At 40.2% G+C, this 23,148-nt stretch overlaps 1 protein-coding gene across 5 annotated transcripts in view; it reads right to left on the bottom strand.

The window, feature by feature from the left end:
• Rbms1 (RNA binding motif, single stranded interacting protein 1) overlaps positions 1 to 23,148 on the bottom strand; it is a 203,706-nt gene that overhangs the window by 5,675 nt on the left and 174,883 nt on the right. For 2 of the 5 annotated variants that reach the window (XM_005393344.2, XM_005393348.2), the window contains exons 5-10: positions 20,861 to 21,018; positions 18,866 to 18,945; positions 4,082 to 4,197; positions 3,074 to 3,123; positions 2,856 to 2,949; positions 344 to 391 (exon numbers count right to left, since the gene is read on the bottom strand). In XM_005393344.2, coding sequence (XP_005393401.1) covers positions 344 to 391; positions 2,856 to 2,949; positions 3,074 to 3,123; positions 4,082 to 4,197; positions 18,866 to 18,945; positions 20,861 to 21,018 — 546 coding nt within the window. The remainder of the gene's footprint in view (positions 1 to 343; positions 392 to 2,855; positions 2,950 to 3,073; positions 3,124 to 4,081; positions 4,198 to 18,865; positions 18,946 to 20,860; positions 21,019 to 23,148) is intronic. The other 3 variants (XM_005393345.2, XM_005393346.2, XM_005393347.2) reach the window with 3 other exon arrangements.

Raw genomic sequence — 23,148 nt, 5'->3', positions numbered from 1 at the left:
AATAAATATTAGAAATTCAGACACAGGAAATTAAACTTCAGTAACTAGATCTTGCCATCTACCATTAAAAGGGCATATATACCGTGGACCCTCTGAACTGAAAAATAAAAGGTTAGGGTCAGGGATTGTGGCAGGAAAGCATGTGTAGTCTGCCACTTAAGAGAAGAGTCCATCAGTCCATTTCTTGATGCCCAGGGCTTTCGAGTCTACGTAATTAAAAATGTTTCAGTTTCCAATTCTTAGCAATACAACCCCTCTGTAGCCTATGCCCTAGTGTTAACTTCAGAGATGCTGCAGACAAGATATGGGAAGAACCATGGGGGAAGAACGCATTGTGATTTACCTTGATAGCAGAGCCCCGATACTTGCTTTCTCTGGTTTCCTTTGCCACCTAAGGCAGACCAAAGTTAAGTGCTTCTGCCTCGTTAACATTTCAGTTATCTGGACTGCAGCGTTTTTCCCACTGGGATACTGGTTTTCTTGCAGATGTCAAATTCTCAAATCCAACTGCATGAGCATATGGTGGTTTAGTGGAGAAAGGCCCATTCCACAAACAGTATAGGTCCCTTCCATGATAAATTATGGGAAGGCAAGCCATTCCTTAGGGCTCCCCAATTTGGGCCAGATGCCCTATTTTATTTACGGTCCCAGTGGCCTTAATCTAATTGCTTATAGCATCACAGGGTTAGGGAACTGTGACATCTAATTCAATTTTCTTTCTTCAGTAGCAAATCATTGCTGTCAATTTCTGTTCCTCAGTGTTTCCTAATTATAAAATGGGAATAATAATCTATGATCAAGAAATTTCCTATCATTGGTTCTGAACGTTGTTTGGGTCACAGATCTCTTAGAAAACCTGATGAAAGAAACAGCCTCCACCAGTTTTCAACTAATTACCCTTGTGCACTTGTGTCTGCATGCATGCATCACATGCGCGTGTGTGCGTGCACACACGCACACACACACACAACTTCGCAAACAACTAAAGATCACAAACCACTTAACTGCAGCTCATCCACTGACCCTACCTGGTTCCTGAATGATTGGGGTTAAGCACTTATCTGAGAGGCTATGGCATGAAGTGTCAAGCAAATGGACTGAAATTCCACACGTCCAGAGCAATACAGCAAGCTCAGTAGAGAAAACCAGGCCTTCAAAATGCTATGTTGTTTCTAACTAGCCAAATCAAATTGATTACCAATGTTGGCCTACTAATATGCTGTTCTATAAAATGATTCTGAAATGCATACTGCTTTTATATTAAAGAAAGAAGTGGTAGAAAGACGTTTTAGCAGCTGAAATAGCTACAGCAATACATATCGATGTTAACATGCACATCTTTCATTTTCCTAAGAGGAAGCTTATAGTTGCTCCAAAGTTCAGATAATTAAAGACTACTCTTTCCTATCAGATGTAGGCATTATTTATTAGGGCAAATGCAGTAAAGCAGATCTCAATGAGTCTTACAGATGCAAGGAAATGATAGAATCTTTCGTCTTAAACAATTACAGCAGCATTAAATGAGTGAATACTATGCTTACCAGGTTAAACCATAAGGATAAATAACATAACAACCCAAAGAGAGTAAAGAAATGGAAACGAGGGACAATTCAGGGGAAGGTGCTTAGAAGAACCTGAAAGTTAAGGGTGGTGAATACTACTTCAAAAGTTCACTTTTAGCACATCTAATCACTTCTATTAAAGATATTTTATTCATTTATTCTTACTTTAGATAGAACCAGCTTTAATATTGGCTTGTGTTGACTCATCTATTATTTTAAAAGTACAATTAATATACCCTTAGTATTAGCCAGCTATTAAAAATGATAATAACCATAGCTTATGTTGATAAAGTCCTAATGATACGGTGGGTTCTATATAGACCTCTTTAGGTAGTCAGTCTCATTTAGTTAGTTTCTCTCTCAAGTTTATGGATAGGAACTATTATTATCCCCATTTTAAAGATGAGGAAACTGAGGCTTACAGAAGTTAAAAAAACACAGTTTTTAAATTAGATACTATAGCCCCATAACCCTAGAAATTAGGACTACAACATCCAATTTAATTGTTTTATAAACAAGAATACACAAAAGATTAGTTTAGTCACACAGGATTCCCCACAGTCAACAGAAGAGAGCTGGTCTCCTGAATGTAGGGACTGACTCCATCTTGATGTTCCAGGTGGGGCCAGGCAGAGGGCATCTGCCACAGGAGGACAGGTGCATCTGCAAGGAGAGGAGCTCTCACACCTGCAGTACGGTGGGGTCAGTGTTAGGACACTGGGTTCTGTGAGATTTTCTCAGTCAGGAATCTGTTTTAAGGCAAAGCCGCCTCACAAAATAAGACAAACAGGGAGGTACTATCTTTTTCTTTTGGTGGGGGTTGATCTGATCTTCATTGCTCACTTAACGATCCCTAATAGAGAAACCTTTGTGTACTAGCATGTTTACTGGTTCTTTTATCAGTTCCTGCTAATGAATATAAAAAGTGAGGGTATATCCCTACTCTGCATTTTGCCTATTTCAACTGTCTGAACTTTCAATTTTGGGGATATGTGGTGTCCAAAAGCAGGGCCCATGGTGGAGGAAATATGTGGGTCCACACCAATTCTGAGATGCTGTGATTCCAAGGACTGACAACAGACAACTGTTCCATGGCTTTACATTTTTCTAGACATAAAAGCAAACTACTCTGCCAGATTAAAAAGTAGCTTATTCTAAATTGGGCATGCAAGCTGCATAAAATTCGACTTAAATTTTCTTATAAATGTTCAAAGTTTTAAGACACATGAAAATGCTGCAGAGATTCACAGTGCACAAACTGTCACACTGCAGATGAATCCTAAAGGTACAAACCTGGTAGGCAGATACAGGAGATGCAATATAGGGTGTAAGAGAAGTTTGAGTGATCATTCGGTTTGTAGCAATACTGTATGGTGAAGGATAAAATCTAGAACAAACACAAAAGCCTTTATTAAGTAATCCTTTAAATAGAATAATACTTGGAACAAATGTCTGATAATTTCCACTTTCATTTTCCCTCAGGCCATTATTCATTTATTTTAACAACATACCCGTTCTGTATAGCAGCTGTAGTTGGGTCATAAGTGAGTGTCATACCAGCCTACAGGAAAGAGAGGGAAACATAAATGTTCATCTAGACAGGTATGATTCAAAAACTCTTTTTTTTTTTTTGTACCAGGAATTGAACTCATGATCTTGCACTTGCCAGGCAAGCACTGGGCTGCTGAGCTGTATCTCTGGCCCCAAAACTCCACTTTTTAAGAGTCACTGCAGTAGAAGACAATGACAGTGCCATTTGATAAAATGAGTTTCTCTTCGCCAAGTATAATTATAAACTCAATAAAACACTTAAGCTCTAGACCTTCTCTGTCCCTCGTGCTTGCCATTAGCCACATACAGCTATTTAAAGCTAAATAGAAAATTCAGTCCCTCCAGGAAATAGCTACTCTTCAATTGCTAGGTGGCTACATGCAGCTAGTGGTTATCATTCGACAGTACAGATTCTATTCTCCAGACATACTTGGATCTAAGCATTATTTATTTTTAATGAAACACTTTATTGAAAATACGGAAGTGGAGAGGACCAGTACTTTGTGACAAATTAAAGGTTAAAAAAAGACTCAAAAGAATGAGATTTAAAAATACACAAAAATCACCAAAACCTAAAAACACTCTCAATGACAGTTATACAAGGCTCCGTAGAATACTTTCTCAATATTATAAACATAAACTTCTCTAGAAGGTTATATTTAAACAAAAATAATGCAAACATCAGTGCGTCTTAATACTTTTAGAACCCTTTTCCTTAGTCATCGCTTAGCTGGTAACAGCTGTGTCCAGCATCTATCTGCCCATCTGGAGAATCAGCACTCTTTAGTGCCAGCTACACTGCGAAGGGTTTCCATCCAACAGCACTTGAACTGTAATGTACCAAGATGAAGTTTTAATCTCTGCACCTGTTTCAGAAGTGTGGAAGCCAAGTCAGGACGCTTTCTGTGTAACTCCTCCCGGGAGGGTTTGAGAGCACGCCCACACTGAAATTTGAAGAAAGGACTTACAAGTCTCACCTCTCCTTCTCTATGCCATGGTCTTCCATTAGGGATGTATTTGTTTGGGTTCTGTCTTTTCTTCTGTCCACCATCTGCAAACTTGCACAATAATGGTTCTGTGGGAGCTAAGTACACAAGGAAAAATAATATAAAATTGCAATTATGTGTGTGCAGATAGTGGAATTTCTTTTTTTAATAGAAGCAGTGTTGGGTGTTATGAGGGAACTGATAGAACACTTTACAAAGTTTTCTCAGACCCTTATAAAATTACCTACTGGTAAAAAGCATAGTACAAAATAATGTACTAGTTGTTATTTCCAAACCAGAGTGTCATGACATTTAAAGAACCTTTTAAAGAGCCATTCTGCTGAGGAAGCAAAGCAATCTTCCGATTCATTTCAGCGCTTTATGTGCTTCTTTTTATTCTGGGTCCTCTACAATTCCACCTCTAGAGAGTCACTAAAATAATCTTCAAATGAAAACAGGATTGTACCATCCTCTCCTCCCCCACTTAAAACACTTCCTTAGTTTTCCACTGTAATTCCTCAGGAGATCCCACTTCTCCCAGTAGAAAGCAAGTGCCCTCCTTTAGAGCATTTGGAACACTTTGCCTGTGGTTACCGTTTGGTTTCTGACTTTCCTTGTCTGTCTCATCATCAGTGCATCCCTCGTGCCTGGGAGATGGGCACCTGACACCTTCCCCTGGCTGAATCAATGCATGAACGTAAATAGGTCTTGCTTTTGTTTGGGGGACACAACACTGAAGGTACTTGTTGGTGTGAGAGCTGTAAACACCTGCTCATCCTATTTAAAGGTTTTTCTGTGCCTGCACAAGATGAACCAAAGAAAAACCTCAGAAGCAAACACAGAAAAGCAAAAGATGCAGACCCTCATTAAAGGATATACCTGAGAAGGAGAAAACATCTAGGCCACACAACCACCTGAGACTTTTCCTTTTCTATGATGGAAACAGTGGTGCATTCCTGAAAGTTGTGCACTTTTTGTAAGTTTGCAGTTAACATAATAAAGGCATTCACACCTTCCTGTCTGGTTTCCACATTCAGTCCTTTGTCTACTGAAGAACCATGATTACTACTTTCAAGTTCTGTTTCAAAGTTAAATAACCATGAAGAGAAAAATATTACTTGTGGAAAATTTACTCCTTTCTTCTTTGCCTCTTATTATCCTAATTCATCTCTTATTTTATATCACCATTACCCACCCACTAATTTCAGGGTGGAAGCAATAGTGTCTCTCAACACTTCTCTGCCAAAAAGGAAAACAAAACAGAACATGGAGCTGTAATTCCTTCTCGGTGAGCCATGCAGGCTGTTGTATGGCACTCTTCTCTTCTGTGCACCACTCCTGAGGGATGTGTTTGAATGAGACATTGCCGAATGGCAACTGGACTATGGATACGCTGTGGTTTGCTCTCCAATGGTTCACGTGTTGGGAGCCTGTTTCTCAGTGTGGCCCTGTAAAGCAGTGGGGCCTAGTGGTAGGTACTCTGGTCATGGGGAATGCTGTCACAAAAAGTGAAGATAGTTCTCCTAAGGGCAAGCCCAACCCTTCAATTGCTCTCTGGCTTCCTCTTGCAACTTTTCTCTCATGGGCCACTTGGCATGTGGTCCTCAATGGAGCCAGGGACTATGAACTTTCAGAAATGTGAGCTAAATAAACTTTTCTTTATAAAGTTATCCAGCCTCAGGTATTTTGTTACAGTAATAAAAACAAACCAATACAAGGTACACAGTGTTTACAGTAAAAATGTTAAGTGTCTGGGAGAATATCAGCAAGCCTTGCCCCTTCCACTACAAAGTGTCCTTTATGTACCTTTTGAGGCCAACCCCCTCTAGCTGAGGCTTTCCTAAATAAGGAACTTCCATTTAAGGCAAATTGGGCATGATGTGAGATGGACTCAAGCCAGGTCCTGGAAGGTAAATGAATTATACAGTTTGTCTTATAAAATAGGTACTGACTCTTGAAAAATTTCTACCTTTACCAACAGTTACAGAAGGTGAGACAAAGCAAGAAAATCTGATCACTGATGATATTTTTGATTCTACAAGTGGATCATTAAGGGACATAGGAAAAGTAGAGGTTAGAATACAGCATATAAGTAGAAGGACAGGAAAAAGGATAAATCCTTCTGAGAATAAGGACTTATCACATCTGGAATTCTCCCAAGTTACTTATCTTTGTAGGCAACCAAACAAATGTGGTGCTTAAAATTCCAAGGGGTGAACTCCCATCAATCTCTGGGTCAATGTCTAGGCGCGCATGAGAACATGCCTGGGAGGGGTTGGGGGTACCTCACCTTAATGATTAAGGACAACAGCGATCTCAGATGGACAGAGACAACATCTCACTTTCTGCAGATCTAGAAAGGACCTTACAATACTCAGTGTCCACTCCAGTGACACTGGTGGTTATAAGCTTCTTTGCCTCTACTCAGTCTCATCGGGCAGGAGAGAGTATAATAAACACTGAGGAGTAGACACTTTGTGGATCTTCACCATGAGATTCTTTTACCTAGAGGCTTTCTAAAAACTAGATCTCAGCTTGAAATTTAACCTTTTTTTTTCTTTTTGGTTTGGGAAGAGTTTGTTTGGCTTATCAAGTAATGTAAACTTTTCATTCATTAGAGTAATTTCTTCCAGAGAAAAATGGACTAAGCTGGACTGTTTCTGGAAGTTCACACTGGGTAGGCGGGTGTGAATGAAAGCAGTTGGGTAGCAAGACCCCGGTGCACACTGAAGTGAAAGTCCAGGGTCCCTATCTGGGGATGTGCTTCTAACACATGAGAAGCTTCCCTGTCAGAGGGAAAAAAAAACCCCAGTTGACAATAGAGCCTGTTAAGAATGTACAGTGATAAGGTAAACATCAAGTGAGTGATGCCATGTTTGTAAATGCATCATTTAAAAAAGCACACATGGAACAGGATGCCGTTGAATCTTTAAAAACAAAAGACTTCAAAATTACCACATCATTTGTTGTCATTCAAGATTTATTTCCCCTTGAAAACTAAAAACGTAACTAGTGAAAGTGTGTATACTTTATTTCCTCTCTAAAACTAAAAACGTAAGTAGTTAAACTGTGTATACTGTCAGGTATCCCTTATCTTAGGCAAGCATGATTTTTATTTTAAAGGACTGTAATCAGTGAAATGATATACACTGAATGTCCTTTAATAGTTTCTTGTTTCAAATGAAATAAAGTAGCCAGGCATGGTGGCACACACCTGTAATCTCAGCTACTCTGAAGCAGGAGGGTCACAAGTTCGAGGTCAGCCTGGTCAACTCAGCAAATGAAATAAAAAGTGTCCTAGTATTCCATGTGAAGCAAAATAAAATTCTATCCGTTTCTTTTTTTCCATGAAAACTCTTCTTGTTTTATTTATCAGTGGAAATTTTTGTTGAGTGTCTACTATGTGCTAGGAACATAGGAGCTGGTGATACAGTGGTGGATACATTAAACTCTGCCCCTCCAGGGAGTTTGTGCTTCAGTTTGGATGAGAATGTGCCTGAAGTAGTAAGAATTTATGTACTTATTTATAGGACAGACTCCATGCAGTCAGTTGAAAGCAAATGTTTCTCTTTGACATTAATAGTGACAATCACTTCTAGGGTCCCTGCTTTGAGGAGGCACGATGGTATACAACATGATCTTCCACAAGTCACCTCATTTACTTAACCAAGCAACCCTAAGGACCTGGAGCTCTCTGTAGCTGCAACAGGATGGACCTTCCCCTCAGCATGTTGGAAAGGAGGCCTTCCCAGTGCTTTTTCCTATCAGCATAGCAATAATAGCTGGAGACTATTCCTTCTAAACTCCCACTTTTCTAGCTGTGCAGTATTTCAACTTAATCAACATTCTAAGTAAATGTCAACTGCCCCTGACAGCTTTTCCATCAATTTTGGAAAACTGGTCCACTCAGGAACTGTAATTAGTTTTCTTTCGTTAATGTTAGCTACTTTAAAAAAGCATTCAACTAACAATATGTCAGAAACTACCTGGGCTTTGCTTTTTAAAAATTTCAACCAGGGGGCTGGGGATTTAGCTCAGCGGCAAAAGCGCCTGCCTGGCAAGCGCAAGGTCGTGAGTTCGGTTCCCGGTACCGGAGAAAAACCAAAAAAAAAAAAAAAAAAAAAATTTCAACCTAAGAATCCAATATAAGGTGTGATCAAATATACAGAGAATGTGCAAACAAAGAAATTACTACTGTGAAAGACACAGTGCCATTAACCCCTCAAAATGCCGCTCCCCCCCACACTCATGCTTCATTCTTGCCACCTTCTTAAGAAGTTCTGGAAGATCTTTTTCATGTATTTATGAGATGTGATCAAAGATACAGTGAATGCTGCTGCTGAGTGCCACTCAATGGAAAAGCAGCCCTGTGGAAACCTTACAGTGCCTCTTCTGCTTTACCTGGCATCAGGTAACTTCTGGCTCCTTCCCCAAGTCAAAATGACCATGAAAGGAAAACATGTTGCATCAGTTCTGGACAAGAGAGCCACCACAGCACAACTAAAGATACTCATGAAAGAAGGTCTTCAGAACCGCTTCAGAAAGTGGCAAGAATAATGGGATATCTGTGGTCAGAGCAATGGGGAGCAGTATTTTGAGGGGGATTAATGGCAAGTATCTTCTGCTCTAAAAATTCTTGAAAAATTTAAACTTTCACTGTATTTTGATCATATCTTATATACATTTTGTATGTGCTCAACACTGTTTCCTGTTTCAGACTCCTCTGTTTCTAACGAAGTTCTGCGGGTCTATCATTAGCATAGTTACAGCCTTTCTATGTGAACGTTACTCCTTCCAGGCCTGCTTTTTCAGGACTTGCTCTCCCTTCCTTTCCTCCTCTTACACACCGCTACTCTGAGGAGAGAGTAACACTTGCAGCTTATTCACATTAGCTTTGTTTCCGCTGGGCTTTTTATTTTTACTGGAATTCTTTTCCACTTTATTTTCCAACCCCCCCAAAGGGTTATATATCACTAAAATAACGATTCAACAATATTAAAGTCAGGTTAAACAGAAAACAAAAAGCTCAATACCCTCCCACCACCTGAACATAAATATTTTAATATATTTTTACTGCCTTTCTAAGTACAGAGATACATTTATTTTTCACACTTGGAAGGATAAGCCCTTTTTCTCACCATGTATCTTGTAGACTTTTCCTTACTTTGCTCTAGAGTGACGTGTTTAGAGGTCACGTTGCACTGTACTTGTCTTTTTTTTTTTTTTTTTTTTTTTGGTTTTTCTCCGGTACCGGGAACCGAACTCACGACCTTGCACTTGCCAGGCAGGCGCTTTGCCGCTGAGCTAAATCCCCAGCCCCTCGTTGCACTGTACTTGAAGAGGGCTCATGCATAGTTTATTACTATAACTAACACTGTATGAACATCTGGATGTGCATCTTCTCTTTGTGCCAACTGTTGTATTGGCAGCTATCTGTAAGTGGTTAGGAAACTAGCTTCAAGATAGGACAACCTAGGTTTGAAATCTGTGTCAGTGGCTGTGCAAGTAACTCAATGTCTCTAGCTTCACAGTGGGTGAGAGAGGGCTAACAGTACCCACTTCAGAGGACTGTCAAAATTAACAGAGAAAGTGCTTAGAAGAGTTCCATGAGTACTGGAGCTATTGCTAGTACCTCTATGACAACAGGGGGAGCTCAAAGGTTTGAATTATGGCCCTTCCTCTCACTTTTGAATTATTAAGATAAATTCTCAGGAGATGGACTTGTGGTTCAGAAATTATAAATTTTTTTTAGAGCTGGCTTGCTCTGCATGGTATTTAGTGGGCCGGTTTGGGCTAGGGTTGCTGCCTTAGCCTCTTATAGAATGAAGAAAAGTTCAAGTTACAGTTAAGGATGAAATTACTGGCAAATTACCTTTTACAAAACTCTTTCACGGCAACTTTCACATCTTCTACCCAAGATCCTCGTGCTTTAATAAAATTCTTTTGCTATTTATTGCTCTGCACTGGCAGAACCTGATAAAACCTTTTGATTTGTGGCTCTCATTGAGGGCTGGGTGTGATCAGTGGTGATAACAATTCCCTGAAGGCAGTGCCATCTCAAGCCTGGCCCAGCACTCAAAGCATCTGGGGATGAAGCACTTCCATGTCTCTAGTTGTGGTCCCTTGTCATGTTTTAAAATGAGACTTTCCCTCTGTGGTACAAAATCTGTTCAAGGTGTGGATCCACAGGACAGCCCATGCCCAGCAAGCACTGGGGATTGTGCTAGCATTTCTGCTCTCCTGGCAATGATTCCTCATTAGAGAAGACATGAGCACTTAGGCCCTGTTCTTCTGTAACAGTGGATGAGGGAGCTGTGAACACACTGTAGTCTTAAATATACAATCACAATGTATCAGGACCATAATCTTCAAACACAGTTATCCCGTTGTATTTGCTAGGGATTGGTTCTAGGACATTCAAATTCCTTAGAAGAAACTGCATATTTGCATGAAACTCATATATCTGAATCATCTCTAGATTACTTGCAACATATAAGAAAATGTAAATAGTTGTTGTACTGTATTCTCTAGGGAATGCTGACTAAGAAAGTTTGTATATACTCAGTACAGATACAATTTGTTTTCCTGAATAGCTTTGATCTATGATTGGCTAAATCAGTGGGTATGGAATCTAGGGACATGGAAAGCCAACTATATTTTGTCTTAGAGTGGCCAACAATTTTTTTTATGGAGTAACAATGTTCAGGACAAATATTAAGGGAACAAATGGGCAATAGAAACCTTTGAAAAATTTCTAGGTCTTTTTCCAAAATTGTAACCCCCCCATCCCCAGCATTACCTCTTCTGTCTCCTGAAATGGGACAATGCCCTCACCATATCACTATGCACAGAGAACTACGGAATGTGAGTGAGAATGGTTTTCAAGTCCTTTTGGGCACAACATACCCAGTCTGAACATGAAAGGGACACCAAAGTGACACAAAGCAAGCAGCTTGCCAGCAGTCAGTTTACTCTACGGGAGCTACTCCTACCCTTATGCTCCATGGCAGACTGACACCAACACAACACAGAAAGGCTAACAAGTCTCATTCCCAGGACTAGACACTTAAACAAAACCTCTGCCCTTAGCACTCCAGGCTTACTCAGAGTCCATGAATGTCACGGAGAGGTTGAGAGAGATGGGAGGTCACATCCTGCAGTACTGAACACACTTACTGACCTTCGTCCTAGGGGAGGCAAGGGCGGTGGCATGTATCCAGATAAGCAGGGTGACAAGAGCTGTTCTCAGCTCCAAGAGAGTTCCAGCTTACAGGTCACACACATCCGTCTTCCAAGAGACTGCTCTCCCTTCCAGGAAGATACTAGAAGAGCATTTTTAGACACATCCCTAAATCATGATCATGACCAATGTTTCTGCCTGGGGCAAGTCTCCTAGTTTGGACATCAGTTCTACATAACTAAAACTTGCCAGCATTTTTTTCCTAACATTCACTGTGTGGAAACTACCATCACACTATTTCCCCATCATGGAATTTTTATCAACAAGTACCTACTTCAGAGGACTGTCAAAATTAACATATAAAGCTACTGAAAACCTCTATGGAATTCACCTAGGTTGTCTCACCAAGAAGTTATGGGTCCTTTACACTGGTTAGGGACTTTCCAAGCAACTCTGACTGACTTTCCACCAGTCAGCACTCAAAACAAAAGTAAATCAAGTAAGAAGCAATGCTCCAGCATTTTCAGGAAAAAATGAGCGACTAGGTGAAAAGAGGCAAGGACACGAGCTATGAACAAGTCTTTCTTTTTTTCCAACGAACTATCATGTACATTTAAAGCATCTGCTATAAGATAAAAGTATCTTTAAAATACGGTAACATTATACAAGAAAGCACCATTTAAAAAAAGCATTTCAGAAAACACATCGCATTAAAAATGATAATGTGGTACCTTGGAATTTTGTAAAACTCCAAACATGTTCTACATTATACACTATGCCCTGTGCCAGGGTAGGGCACTGCTGGCATAGGGAAACTCAGTTGTTACCAGTGACTGAAAGATACGTTAGCAGAAAGTGGGTGATGCAGGAGAAGCAACTTCTCAGGTGCACAGTTGATCTCTTTCACTTAGCTATCTGGAGACTTCCTTAAGTGTGTGCTGGCCGAGTTCAGGTTATTTTCAGAAAGTGTCTTCAGGGCTATAACTGAAGTGGGTTTCCTTTTTTTCCTTTTAGGGGATGTTGCTGACCTGGGCGCTAACGGGGGCACTCATTGCCCTCGCCAGTGAATCAAGGCCAGCAAATTCTCTCCGAGAACTCTAGCACACCAGGACAAGAGCTGTGTCAAGATGTGACTCTGCGTCTCGGTTAAAGTAGGTTTCTTGGCTCCAATATCACAGGCAAACTGCCAGCTGTGCAGGAATCCAAGTTTTCTGACAGGAACTATCCCAGATACTTCTGCTTATGCCAGCTAAACAACATGCATCATTAAATAAACCATCCTCTGACTATTTATGAAATGTTATGACTGCCTAGCAATGAGCCTACATTATTTAAACATTCAAGTGGAGGCTCATTCAATTTACCCTTGCCTGAAAACATTTTTATTTTTCATCTGGTTCTACTGATAGTAATCACACGTACCCCATACAACTGATGTTATATGGTAGTCATTCAGACAATGAGAGAGGAGAACAGTATCTAAAAACCAACTCGTACTCAAAGATAATTCTCATATTATGAGAACAAGAAAAGAAAAAAAACCCCAAGGTTGAAAACTATTTTCAATCCTTTGTGCGTTCTCAAGCGTACTAGGCACTTGTTTTGGGGAAAGCTGAATTCATCACAATAGCATGCTTCCACGTCCTGCACTGTACATTCAAGCCTAGCTGAAAAGCAGTTCAACCTCCCTCACATGTAAGAAGGTACCAAAAACGTTCTCCAAATAGCCATGATTACTGGGATGAACTCTACGTGAAAAATTTTCTTAAAAAATACTTGGTAAGTTCTGCTGGTACAAAGTGATGCACAAACTTCCAGTGCTCAGGAGAAAATTAAAAAATGAAATGCAGCTCCTGAACCCTCAAAGAACTTTCAACCTAATGGAAACCGAGACTGACACACAGGAGAGACCGTTACTCAGAAATGACACAAAATTAAGCACTGATTCAGAAGCCAGAGAACAGCTTGACTGCAAATTTTACCCCCTGGGGCAAGGCTCACAGTGCAGATGGAACTTGTCTGCTTCTCGTGCGCCATGTGTCACCTGGCACAACTTGGAAGAGGCTGTTCTCTACCCGCTCCCGTGCTGCAGACGACATGTGGTTTGGGAATCAAGGTTGTTTTTCCCCCCCTTCAATGGGTGTGACCAATAGTCTATGAACCCACTTCAAAGAAAACAGTCAAAGGACATAGCCATGAAGTCTTCTGGAGAACAAAGGCAACCCCAGTCTGCTACACCCGGAGATCTACTGCACTCTGGGAAAAGAGAGATCTTATCTCAGAATAACAACTTCAAAACAAATGTGTCCTGGATGCTTTTTCTTCCCAAATTTTTCTTGCTGTCTGTAAGAATAAGCCAAGAAAGTAGAGATGTCACACATAGGTGGATAAGCAGCCCTTCAAAGGAACTCATGCTGTGGGCTCTGGAGAATGCAAAGGGTGACTCAAAGGAAGCGGAGAAAACCCAGTCACACAGTGCTGAACTTGGAAGGCTTCCCAGGGCCAGGTTTACAGAAGGCTCCTGAGCCTTTACTTGGGTGGAGGCTAAAAACGTTCCTTTCTCTTTCCTTTTCTTTCAGTTCAGTGCTGCTGATGGGAAAATAAAACTAACCTGAAAAACAGAAAGGAGGCTGTCCTCCTAGGTTGAGTTCTTTTGGAATACTGTCCTTCCAGGTCATATTTCATCTCCAAACTTGTACTATTAGACAATTCACCTTCAGGTATAGCCACAGAAGCACTGTGCTGTCAGGTTTTAGCACTACAAGATCAAATGTAGCCTGTGGTACTGCACAGACTTACAAATTAGTCCATCTATGAAATGAAACTCAACTGGGTCCAGAAAATTAAAGTGATCCCTAATCATCATCATCAGTCATCCAGTTCAGAATGAAACCCTGGAGCTATAGGAGGGTAAATACTGAACACTGGTCACGTGCACAGCCTTTGAGCAACTCCCACTGCAGTGACTCCTGGCTGGAATTAATCTAACTTCAAAATACCTCAGTGCTTGATTGTGGTGTCTTGTGTAGAAAACCAGGACTCATGCTCTGTAGAGACTCTGTGCTGGCTTTCAGGAGGTGGGACTTGAGCAATATTTTATGCTACTTAAGTTCAACTCACTGGATCCCTTTACTTCAGTGGCACATATTTTTGCACATACAAATTTGGGAGATCGCCGAACATACTACCAGAGGAGGGGGCTGTACTTGTTTGATGGATTTCTTATCCCCTGGGTTGCCCCTGCGGTTGCCTGCCCACTTTAGAGGTAAGTATAAACGCCTGCTGCCCAACACGAATATTTAGGGTAAATCCTATTGGCGTAGCTGATGTCCTAAAATACTCCACGTACAGCTGGCTACGGTAGCACAGTAAAAAAACCTCCTTTCCAGACTTCTGTCCAACCTAGTGAGACCCCAACTTTAACTCTAGGATATGCACAGGTACAGGTAGAAAAGTGGGGCTATTGGATGAAACACCCAAGGACTGATAAAGACTTTCTATCTCACACTGGGAAGCAGAACTGAGGTGTTCTGTTTCAGGCAACATAAGACTAAAATCATGTGGGAGAAAAGATATGGATGTGGTTTTTTCTCTTTTTCCCCCATCTAATAGTATCAATAACTTTTTTTTCATTTTAAAGAGTAAAAGAAGGATAACATAGTAATGGGGGGCTTAGTGAATTACAGAGTGGTAGGAAATTATCAATGGTTATTGTTTTACATATTGTTATCTACAAGATAGTTTCTCAGGAAAACAAATAGACAAATAATAGTAAGTTACAGACAAAGGTTGTAGGTTATTATCAATGGTTGTTGTACTATACTTTGGTATCTTCAAAGTGGTTTCTAAAGAAAATAAATAGAGCTATACATGAGTGACCAACTGAATATTCATTGACTATTCTCAATGGTTGTTGTAGGAAACACATAGTAATAAACATACATCCATTTCAATAACTCTTTTTTAAAGCAAGGTGAGGTGGTTTCTAAATTTTGAGGCTCCTTCTTTGCTGGCAGGCAGCATGCTAGGAGCTGGCTGTAAGTCACAAAGCATTTCAATTTTTACCCCATATGTGAGCTTGTTAGAAGATAGTCCCGTCTTGGTATTGTAACGTAGTAAAATTTATTTAAAACCAACAAACATTGGTTGTTGGTTAGTACCATTCAAGCACTGTGCTGAGCATGCACATGAAAGATGAGAAGCCAGTTTCTGACTTCTAGAACCTAAAGTTTAGGGGGATTGATGCATGTAAACACAGTAAGTGCTGTGATACCAGGTGAGCACCCTCGGGGTACTCTGCAGACACAGCATAACCAAACTGGGTCACAGGAGGTCCCTGCAAGGAGAAGGCATGCCATGAACAGAGTCCTGTACGGTGAGGCACAGACAGCCAGTTGAAAGGGAACCAAATGGATTCAAGTCATCAGAAACCACAGAGAGAAAGCAAAGAGAAATGATGCACTGTGGTGCGCTCTGAATATCACTCATTGTTCAGTACTAGAAAAGGAAAAATAAGAAGGCAGAAAACGCAGAGCACATAAATGAAAGAAGCAAGAGTCCAGTCACTTTTGGCTTTCAGTGTCATGCTATGAATCCTAGGTCTTTTCTTCTGCAGGTGGAGAGATGACTTAGCAGAAAAGTGATACAGAAGTGTCTATTTTATGTAAATATTTTTTGCTATAATCAGGAGCTACCTGAGGGACTTAAGATTAGACAGAGCGGCAATCAAGAGCTGCTGTCATGGCCTAGGTGAAAGATAAGAGGAAACTGGGATGTGACAGGAAAAAACGGAGGAAGAGGGCAGAGTCCAGATGTGATCAGAAGAAAAGTATAAGGACTTGAATGGCTGTTTGTATGTGAGAGATGGAAGTGGTGACTGGAGGAGTCCAGTCCCAGCTTTCTGGTGTGGGTACCTGGGTGGATACTGTACCGCTAACAAGATGAAGAAGACAGGATTTGATGGGAGGGGAGACTAATTTAGTTTTGGAGAGGATGAACGTAAATGTCTGAGGCCAGGCAGGCTGATACTCAGGGGAAAAGCGTGGGCAGACATGAGTATCTTGTGGCCGTCTTAAGTAGAATGGAAGCCTCGAGAATAAATGAAATCTATCAGCATTGTCAGCCGAATACGGAATTCAGGAAAATACCAAAAAATTAAGAGTAGGTCAAAGAAGCTAGTTCACAAGAGAGAAGGAATACAAGAAAACAGAAATGGGGTAAGAGGACACAATTCAAAGATGAGTGAAGGATAAGCAGTTCTAAATAAGACAGACAACACAGAAAAAGACAAAACCTCTGGGTTCAATAATCAGGAGGTAAGTGTTACAGGCTGAATTGTGTGGTCCCTGAATCCCTCAAAACGTAAAAGATACGTTAGAGCTTTAATCCTCTTGTAACTCAGAATGTGACTTTGTTTAGAGACAGGATCTTCGAAGTTAAAATGAGGCCATTAGGGTGGGTCTTCATCCATTATGCCTGGTATCCTCAGAAGAAGGGGAAACCCGGACCAGAGATGAGGGTGCGCATGCACGTGACACACACACACACACACACACACACACACACAGGAAAGCTCATGAGAAGGCGCACAGGCAAGGGTGCCACCGCCAAGCCACGCACAGAGGCCTGGAACATGCCATTCCCTCACAGCCCTTGGAGGGAACCAACTTCACCTCACCTGGATCTTGGACTTAGGGCCTCCAGAACCTGAGCTGCTACAGTTCTGTTGTTTAAGTCACTCAGTTTGTGCTATTTTGTTACTATATTTGTTGCCCTAGCAAACAAATACAGTAAGTTTGGTAACATGAACTGCATGGCTCAGGGCGAGTATCACACTGAGTGCTGAGGTGTGAGTGGGAAACAAGTGACAACTATAATTTGAAAATGTTTACATGAGAAGGAGAGAGGGGTCTGCACTGAGTTTTAATTTCAATCATAAAAACCTGAATAATGTGAAACATAAATGAGGATTTTTTTCTAAAAAATTCAGGCATAATGTAACTCACACATTTACTGAATTCTGTGGTTTTAAAAATGTCTACTATAGTTATGGTCATATTCTTTTGTTCCTAGTACTTTTTGTGTTATTTTCTTTCATTTCCTGAACATTTAGTCTTGCCAGAGATCTGTTGTTTTACTCATTGAAAAGAAGTTTTTGGTGTTGTTTGAAAAAAAAAAAAAGAATTCAAGCAAAAGAAAGTGTGGAGAAGGACATTCTTTGATTAGAATGCATTGAGGACACAATGGTTTGTTAAACAGTTTCTTAAGATAAGGCTTTATTATACAGCATGGATTCACCTTGAGGTTACAATCTTCCTGTCTCAGCCTCCTGAATGCTGGGATTATAGGCATGTCTTGGATCTCATGTGGGGAAGGGTAATTCTTGAGCTATCCTTGCTAAAACATTTTTTGGTATCCGCCCATCTGTACTAGCTATGCCCTTGGTTCTCGCTCAATAAAGGTGACGGAAATTGGTATGGGAGGAGGGCAGTCTGAGAGGCTGTAAGCCCCGTGATCTCAGACTTTTGGCTCTCTTGTTTTTCTCGTCTCTCTTTACTTTTCTTATTCATCCACAGGCACCTCGTTCTCGGGACTGGTTCACCCTGGAGAGATAGGGATGAGTAGTCTCACAAGAAAGAGACTGGAATTATACAGGAGGGAGGTGTTAGCACGTAGAAAAGGATCCCCAGAGAATGCGGCCTCAGAGATGGTTCCGCATGCTTATCCTTGAGCTTCAAGGAGGGAGAGGAGAAAGGCTGGGTGCAGGGGTGGGGCCCCATGTCGAGGGGCTGCATGGTGACAGTGCTTCTACCTGGTGATCTCAATTCTGTTCACCACAGGGGAAGTAGAGTCCCCAGCTCAGAGCTAGGGCAGGGTCCACACAGGCTGGTGACAAGGAGAACTGAAGTGGGGAGGGAGTGGGAAGATCAGAGTAAGCCCCAGTGGTGCCGAGGCCCTGGCAAGCTAAAGACACAAATCTGCCATGGTGACAACCTTTAGCCACCAGGTGTCACAGGTGCTGTGAAAGTGGAGTGCTCATGATCAATCCAGGCAGAAGTCACCAGGCGCTGGTGTCTAAGACAACTAAGGCTGTTGCTAAAGAAATGGTTTTAGTGCTCAAAAACGGGGACTAGATTTTGTAGAGATAGGAAACAGGTAAAGAAACAGGGCCAAGAAACAGTGACAGTGGAGGAACTCTTTATTTCAGATCAGCCTTCCTGGGAGGGACAGTGAATGTGGCCTTGGCATGAAAAAGTCTGAGGTGTGGTATTCTTGATACCATTCTGCTCCATGGATGTGCCCGATGGGAGGCTTCCCAAGCACAATAAAGAGGTAGGTTCAAGATGGCTGACACCTCAAAGGGGAGCAGAAGCTGCTATGCTTTAGCACTGGGCCTGCTGCAGATAATACTCACAAATCCAGGGCCCGGAAAGGGGTAAAAGTTTAAATCGTATTTGTTGACAAGAAGAAATACATTTTAAAAAGGAAAATGAGAGTTTTGCTCTTAATATAAGAGCCATCATGTGCTAAAGTTATACAAACATTACATAAAAGACTGCTGATAAAACTTTAGACAAACAACCTACCAGAAACTCCTGGTGGTGTCTTAATGAATTTCCCATTAAAATGACCAATTACAGCTTCGCATTTTTCTGTTGATTCCATCCTATTTGTAAGAAAAAAATATGACTATTTAGAGGTCTCTCACTTTCAGTATTATTCTGTGCATGTACAAGTACTCTTTTAGATGTTTTGGATACCAAAGAGACTTAGTAAATATGACAGTTTATTCCTTCATTTAACTGCTCTTTTATATTTCCTACAGTAAAATACCTAACCCTAGAGTACATTCTCCATCATAAAGGAAACAAAGCATATCCAGAGTGTTTAATATTAAGCATACTAAATGTATAATTTTAGTCTAATTGTTGGAAAATTGAAATAAATACATAATTGCTTCATAGTGCTGATACTGAGTTAAAAACAATAGTTTAACACATGAATGCATTTCCTACCTACTAGAATATTAGTTATTTTACACATGGTCTTTCTTGTTCTGAATTTATAAAATGACAGATTAGAGAGTAATGGCAAAAGCTAGTGTCAATCACAGGATGTGCCTTACATGTTTTTTACATTCATGTCAGGTTTAAAATTAAATCTGTAAAGTCCACTATGTATCTTCTTTGTCATCTTGACTTTGAAGGAGAAATTAAAGAATGTAACTTAACTTTACAACTTATTTTATATCTATAGGTGGCCCAATCCATTTGAGAGATATCTCTGAGGATTTAGATTATTTGGATTTAGTTCTACTTAATAGGAAAAAAAAAGAATCCACAAAATAATTACTAAAAATATAGTATGCTGCTGGATGACCACAGAGTCACACCTCAATTTGAATGGACAGTGATAGTTTTATAAGCAATAGAATTTACTTGGGTTCTGTCATTAGGCACAGAAATCACCATTTGATCTGCTTTCAGAAGGACACCCACAGAAGCAAAGAGATGTCAGTCATTCAGCGTCTCCTGGATTCTTTTAACCAACAAAGTGCATGGTGGAGATGCTGGCCTTTGTGACTAGTACTGATAGGTTATTTTAGTTTTATTATAAAATCCCCTAGCTTATCAGAGCAGTAGACTAAAAGTCAGAAGAAACAAGTAGGACTTGCTATGACTTGCAGCCAGGTGACAATGGGAAGGACCCTTTTGTGTCTCAATTATGATATTAATGTATAATAATAATAATGCTTTGTTGCTATCACAGTTCTGTGTAAGATGTAATTACCATGTATATATTAGAGTAAAATGTCATCATGCTTTCCCCCAAAACCAAAGTTAATAATTTAAAACATGCAGACACCATCTGCCACTATACAGTATTAATAAACTCCTAAAACATGCATCATGTAAAATCAACCTTTACAGATGGACTTTAGGTTTAGAACTGTGCCCCAAATCAAAACTTTTCTATTTAATACTTTTCCTCTAGAAACCAAATTAGCTACTGCACTCAAGCATCTTTTCTGGGAAGGAAGACATTAAAAATTAATTGGAACATTTATTTCTTTAAAAAAACTGATGCAAGAATTGTAAAATGTTAATAGTTGTTAAATTAATGTAGTGATTAGGTGTGATATTTTTGTCTTCTTAAAATGTTTGAAATAGTTAACTTAAAAACTTAATTCACTTTATTGATGATAATTCATACTTCTACCTCAAGGAAAAAAAAAACATACTACTTACCTATGAAATTTAGGAGACCTATTGTCATTTTTAAAAAGTTAGAAGGATCCCAACTAATCAAATATAAGGACACATACTTTCAGAGCTATTTCTCATGTGATAGGTTCTTGGCATGACCCAACCAAGACTGAATGTACTCAGGTCAGGAATCCTAATGAACATGTAAAAGATTTGGGAAATTTTACATGTAAACTTACACATGACATGAGTTCATGGTGCAACTGGATCCCATAACCCTAGCCAAATTTTTTTTTTAATTGATCAATTTTTATTTTCTAAGTTAACTCAGCAGAGTTACTATCACTGATATAATAGCGAGGGCAGTAAGCTTACCTGGCGAAGCCAACACCACGACTTGTACCACTGGAATCACGTAATATTCTTGTAGAAATAACCTGCCCATAGGGTTTGAGCATATTTTCAAGTTCCTGCTCATCCATGGACAGTGGCAAATTAGAAATATAAAGGTTGGTAGGATCTTGTTCCTGTTGCTAAAGCAGAACAGAAAATTGTCATCAATTTCCAAGAGAAGTGAAGATATTTGTATTAAAACACTTATTTTTATACAGACATGTCCTTTGCTGTGTTTTTACAGTACTACCTAGTGAGACCCTGTGGTCCACAGAATACCCAGGTCATGCTGGACACTCGATGACAGTGTCTGAAGTCTGGACAGTCTGGACAGGCAGACATGATCCTCCAGAACTCTTCCCAGCAGATGTGGAAGTAACACTGCTAGCAGGTACCACTGAATTGGAGAAGATGCCCTCATGACACCACAACTCTTAGTAGTTTGTAGTGTTTCCAAAAATAACCAACCTCTCTTCCACTGCTATTTTTAGGAGCCTGTTTCGGGCACACTATTGCCCAGGAGGCTATTATGACTAATAATTAAGTTTAGAGATACATGAAGGATTTTGGATCAAATCATGTGAAGTCCAGTGCAGGCTTTGTGCAAACTGCTCTGCTCTGCCCTATGGCAGAGCCTACATTACTTCTGAGTACTGATCATCGAAGAAAAAGGGGCACTGCTAATAACCCAAACAAGAACATCAAAGCTGTATAAAATGATGAGCTCTGGGCAGGGCACAATTTAGAATACTGGAAAGGCTGAACTTTTATAAAAGAGTATAGTACATACTATAAAAGAGTATATACTATATACTAAATGTACTTTTATACATTTATGAAGAGTATAGTATTCAAATCTTCAGAGAAAACCTTCCTGACTACTGATATAATCTGACCAAGTACAAATTCACCTCTGCAATTGTGAGGTTAGCACAGACTGAATTCAAAATCAGCCTTTCCTTTGATCTTATAAACAAACTGTATCTTTACATATTGAACCATATGAGAGCTTAGGATTTTTCTTCAATAAGCACTATTTGTAAAGTCATTAATTGATCATTCAGCCTTCAGTAATGGAACAGCACACTCATTGTAACTTTCCAGATTTCTGAAATATATGGTGCTTTAAAAATATATACCTGAATTTGTATAAAGTCTTTCCAGTGTATCCTAGCACTAACCTGCAATGAAAAGTTTTCCTTTAAATAATCTGCAAATAAAAGCGTACACTGACCTTTTGTGCTATGCTTAGCTGGTAAGACAAACTTAAACAATAATCTGTGGATGGTTGGGGGAGGCTAGCTCAGTGGTTGATCTCCTGCCTAGCATGTCTGAAGCCTTGGGTTTGACTCCTAGCACCATAATAAGTACATAAATAAATAAACAACAATCTGGCATAGGGAACAGCAAACGCCCTTCTATTTCTAAGGGTTAAATTTCTCAAAGACCAAGAACTATATGCAACAAGTACTGTCCCCATCAACCCCTTGGACCTGACAGAGGAAGGCTGTGTTCAGCCAGATCTCTCAGAAAGGTTCCGAGCACTGGCTGCTCCAGGCCCTCAGGGGTCACCAGGAGGTCCAAGCAAAGAATTGAATTTTTCAAATGCTCAACAGTAAGCTGAACATGCTCATAAGCCATTCATATGCTGAACAAAAATGGCAACTATTTTTGCTTTTAGCTGAAATTAGGTAAATTCAGTGTGGTACCACCAATTACTTTATGCTTAGCAAAACCTTTTATTGTCAATTCTGTATAATATATCTTTAATGTCTACAATGAACAAGTGATTTAATAGATATAGGACGATAATACAGTTTTCAAAATGGAGGGAAAAGCAGGAACAATTATTTTAGGTTTGAAAATTTTCAAATTCTTCTGAGGCGGGTGAAGAGGGAGTCTTTCAGGCCCTCATTTCCACTTTATTTGCTCTTCTTTCAACTACTCCTGCACACCCCCACCCCCCGTGCGGTTCCCTGCGGTTCCCTGATTAGCATCTCATCTGCCGGTAACTTCCAAGTCTCTAAAGCTTTCCTTAAAGTGCAAGAGGGTACTTTTTACTATGCAAATCTGGTCCTGCACCAGCCAATACAAACAGAGTCCTTCCTCCCTAAAGTTGGCCCTGAGGGGACTTTCGGCTTCATTCAAGGACATTTCCAGTGCATCTTGTACATCTCCACCTGTTGTTGTAAAATGACTATGACCTGAGTCCTAATTCCTGGCCACTTAAGGTTAAACAGCTGAGACAGAAACACAGGTAGCAAAGGCTG

This window comes from Chinchilla lanigera, unplaced genomic scaffold (assembly GCF_000276665.1).
Source record: "Chinchilla lanigera isolate Chin_1 unplaced genomic scaffold, ChiLan1.0 scaffold00048, whole genome shotgun sequence".
NCBI classification, from domain to species: domain Eukaryota; kingdom Metazoa; phylum Chordata; class Mammalia; order Rodentia; family Chinchillidae; genus Chinchilla; species Chinchilla lanigera.
This window is presented reverse-complemented; position numbering and strand designations above follow the sequence as displayed.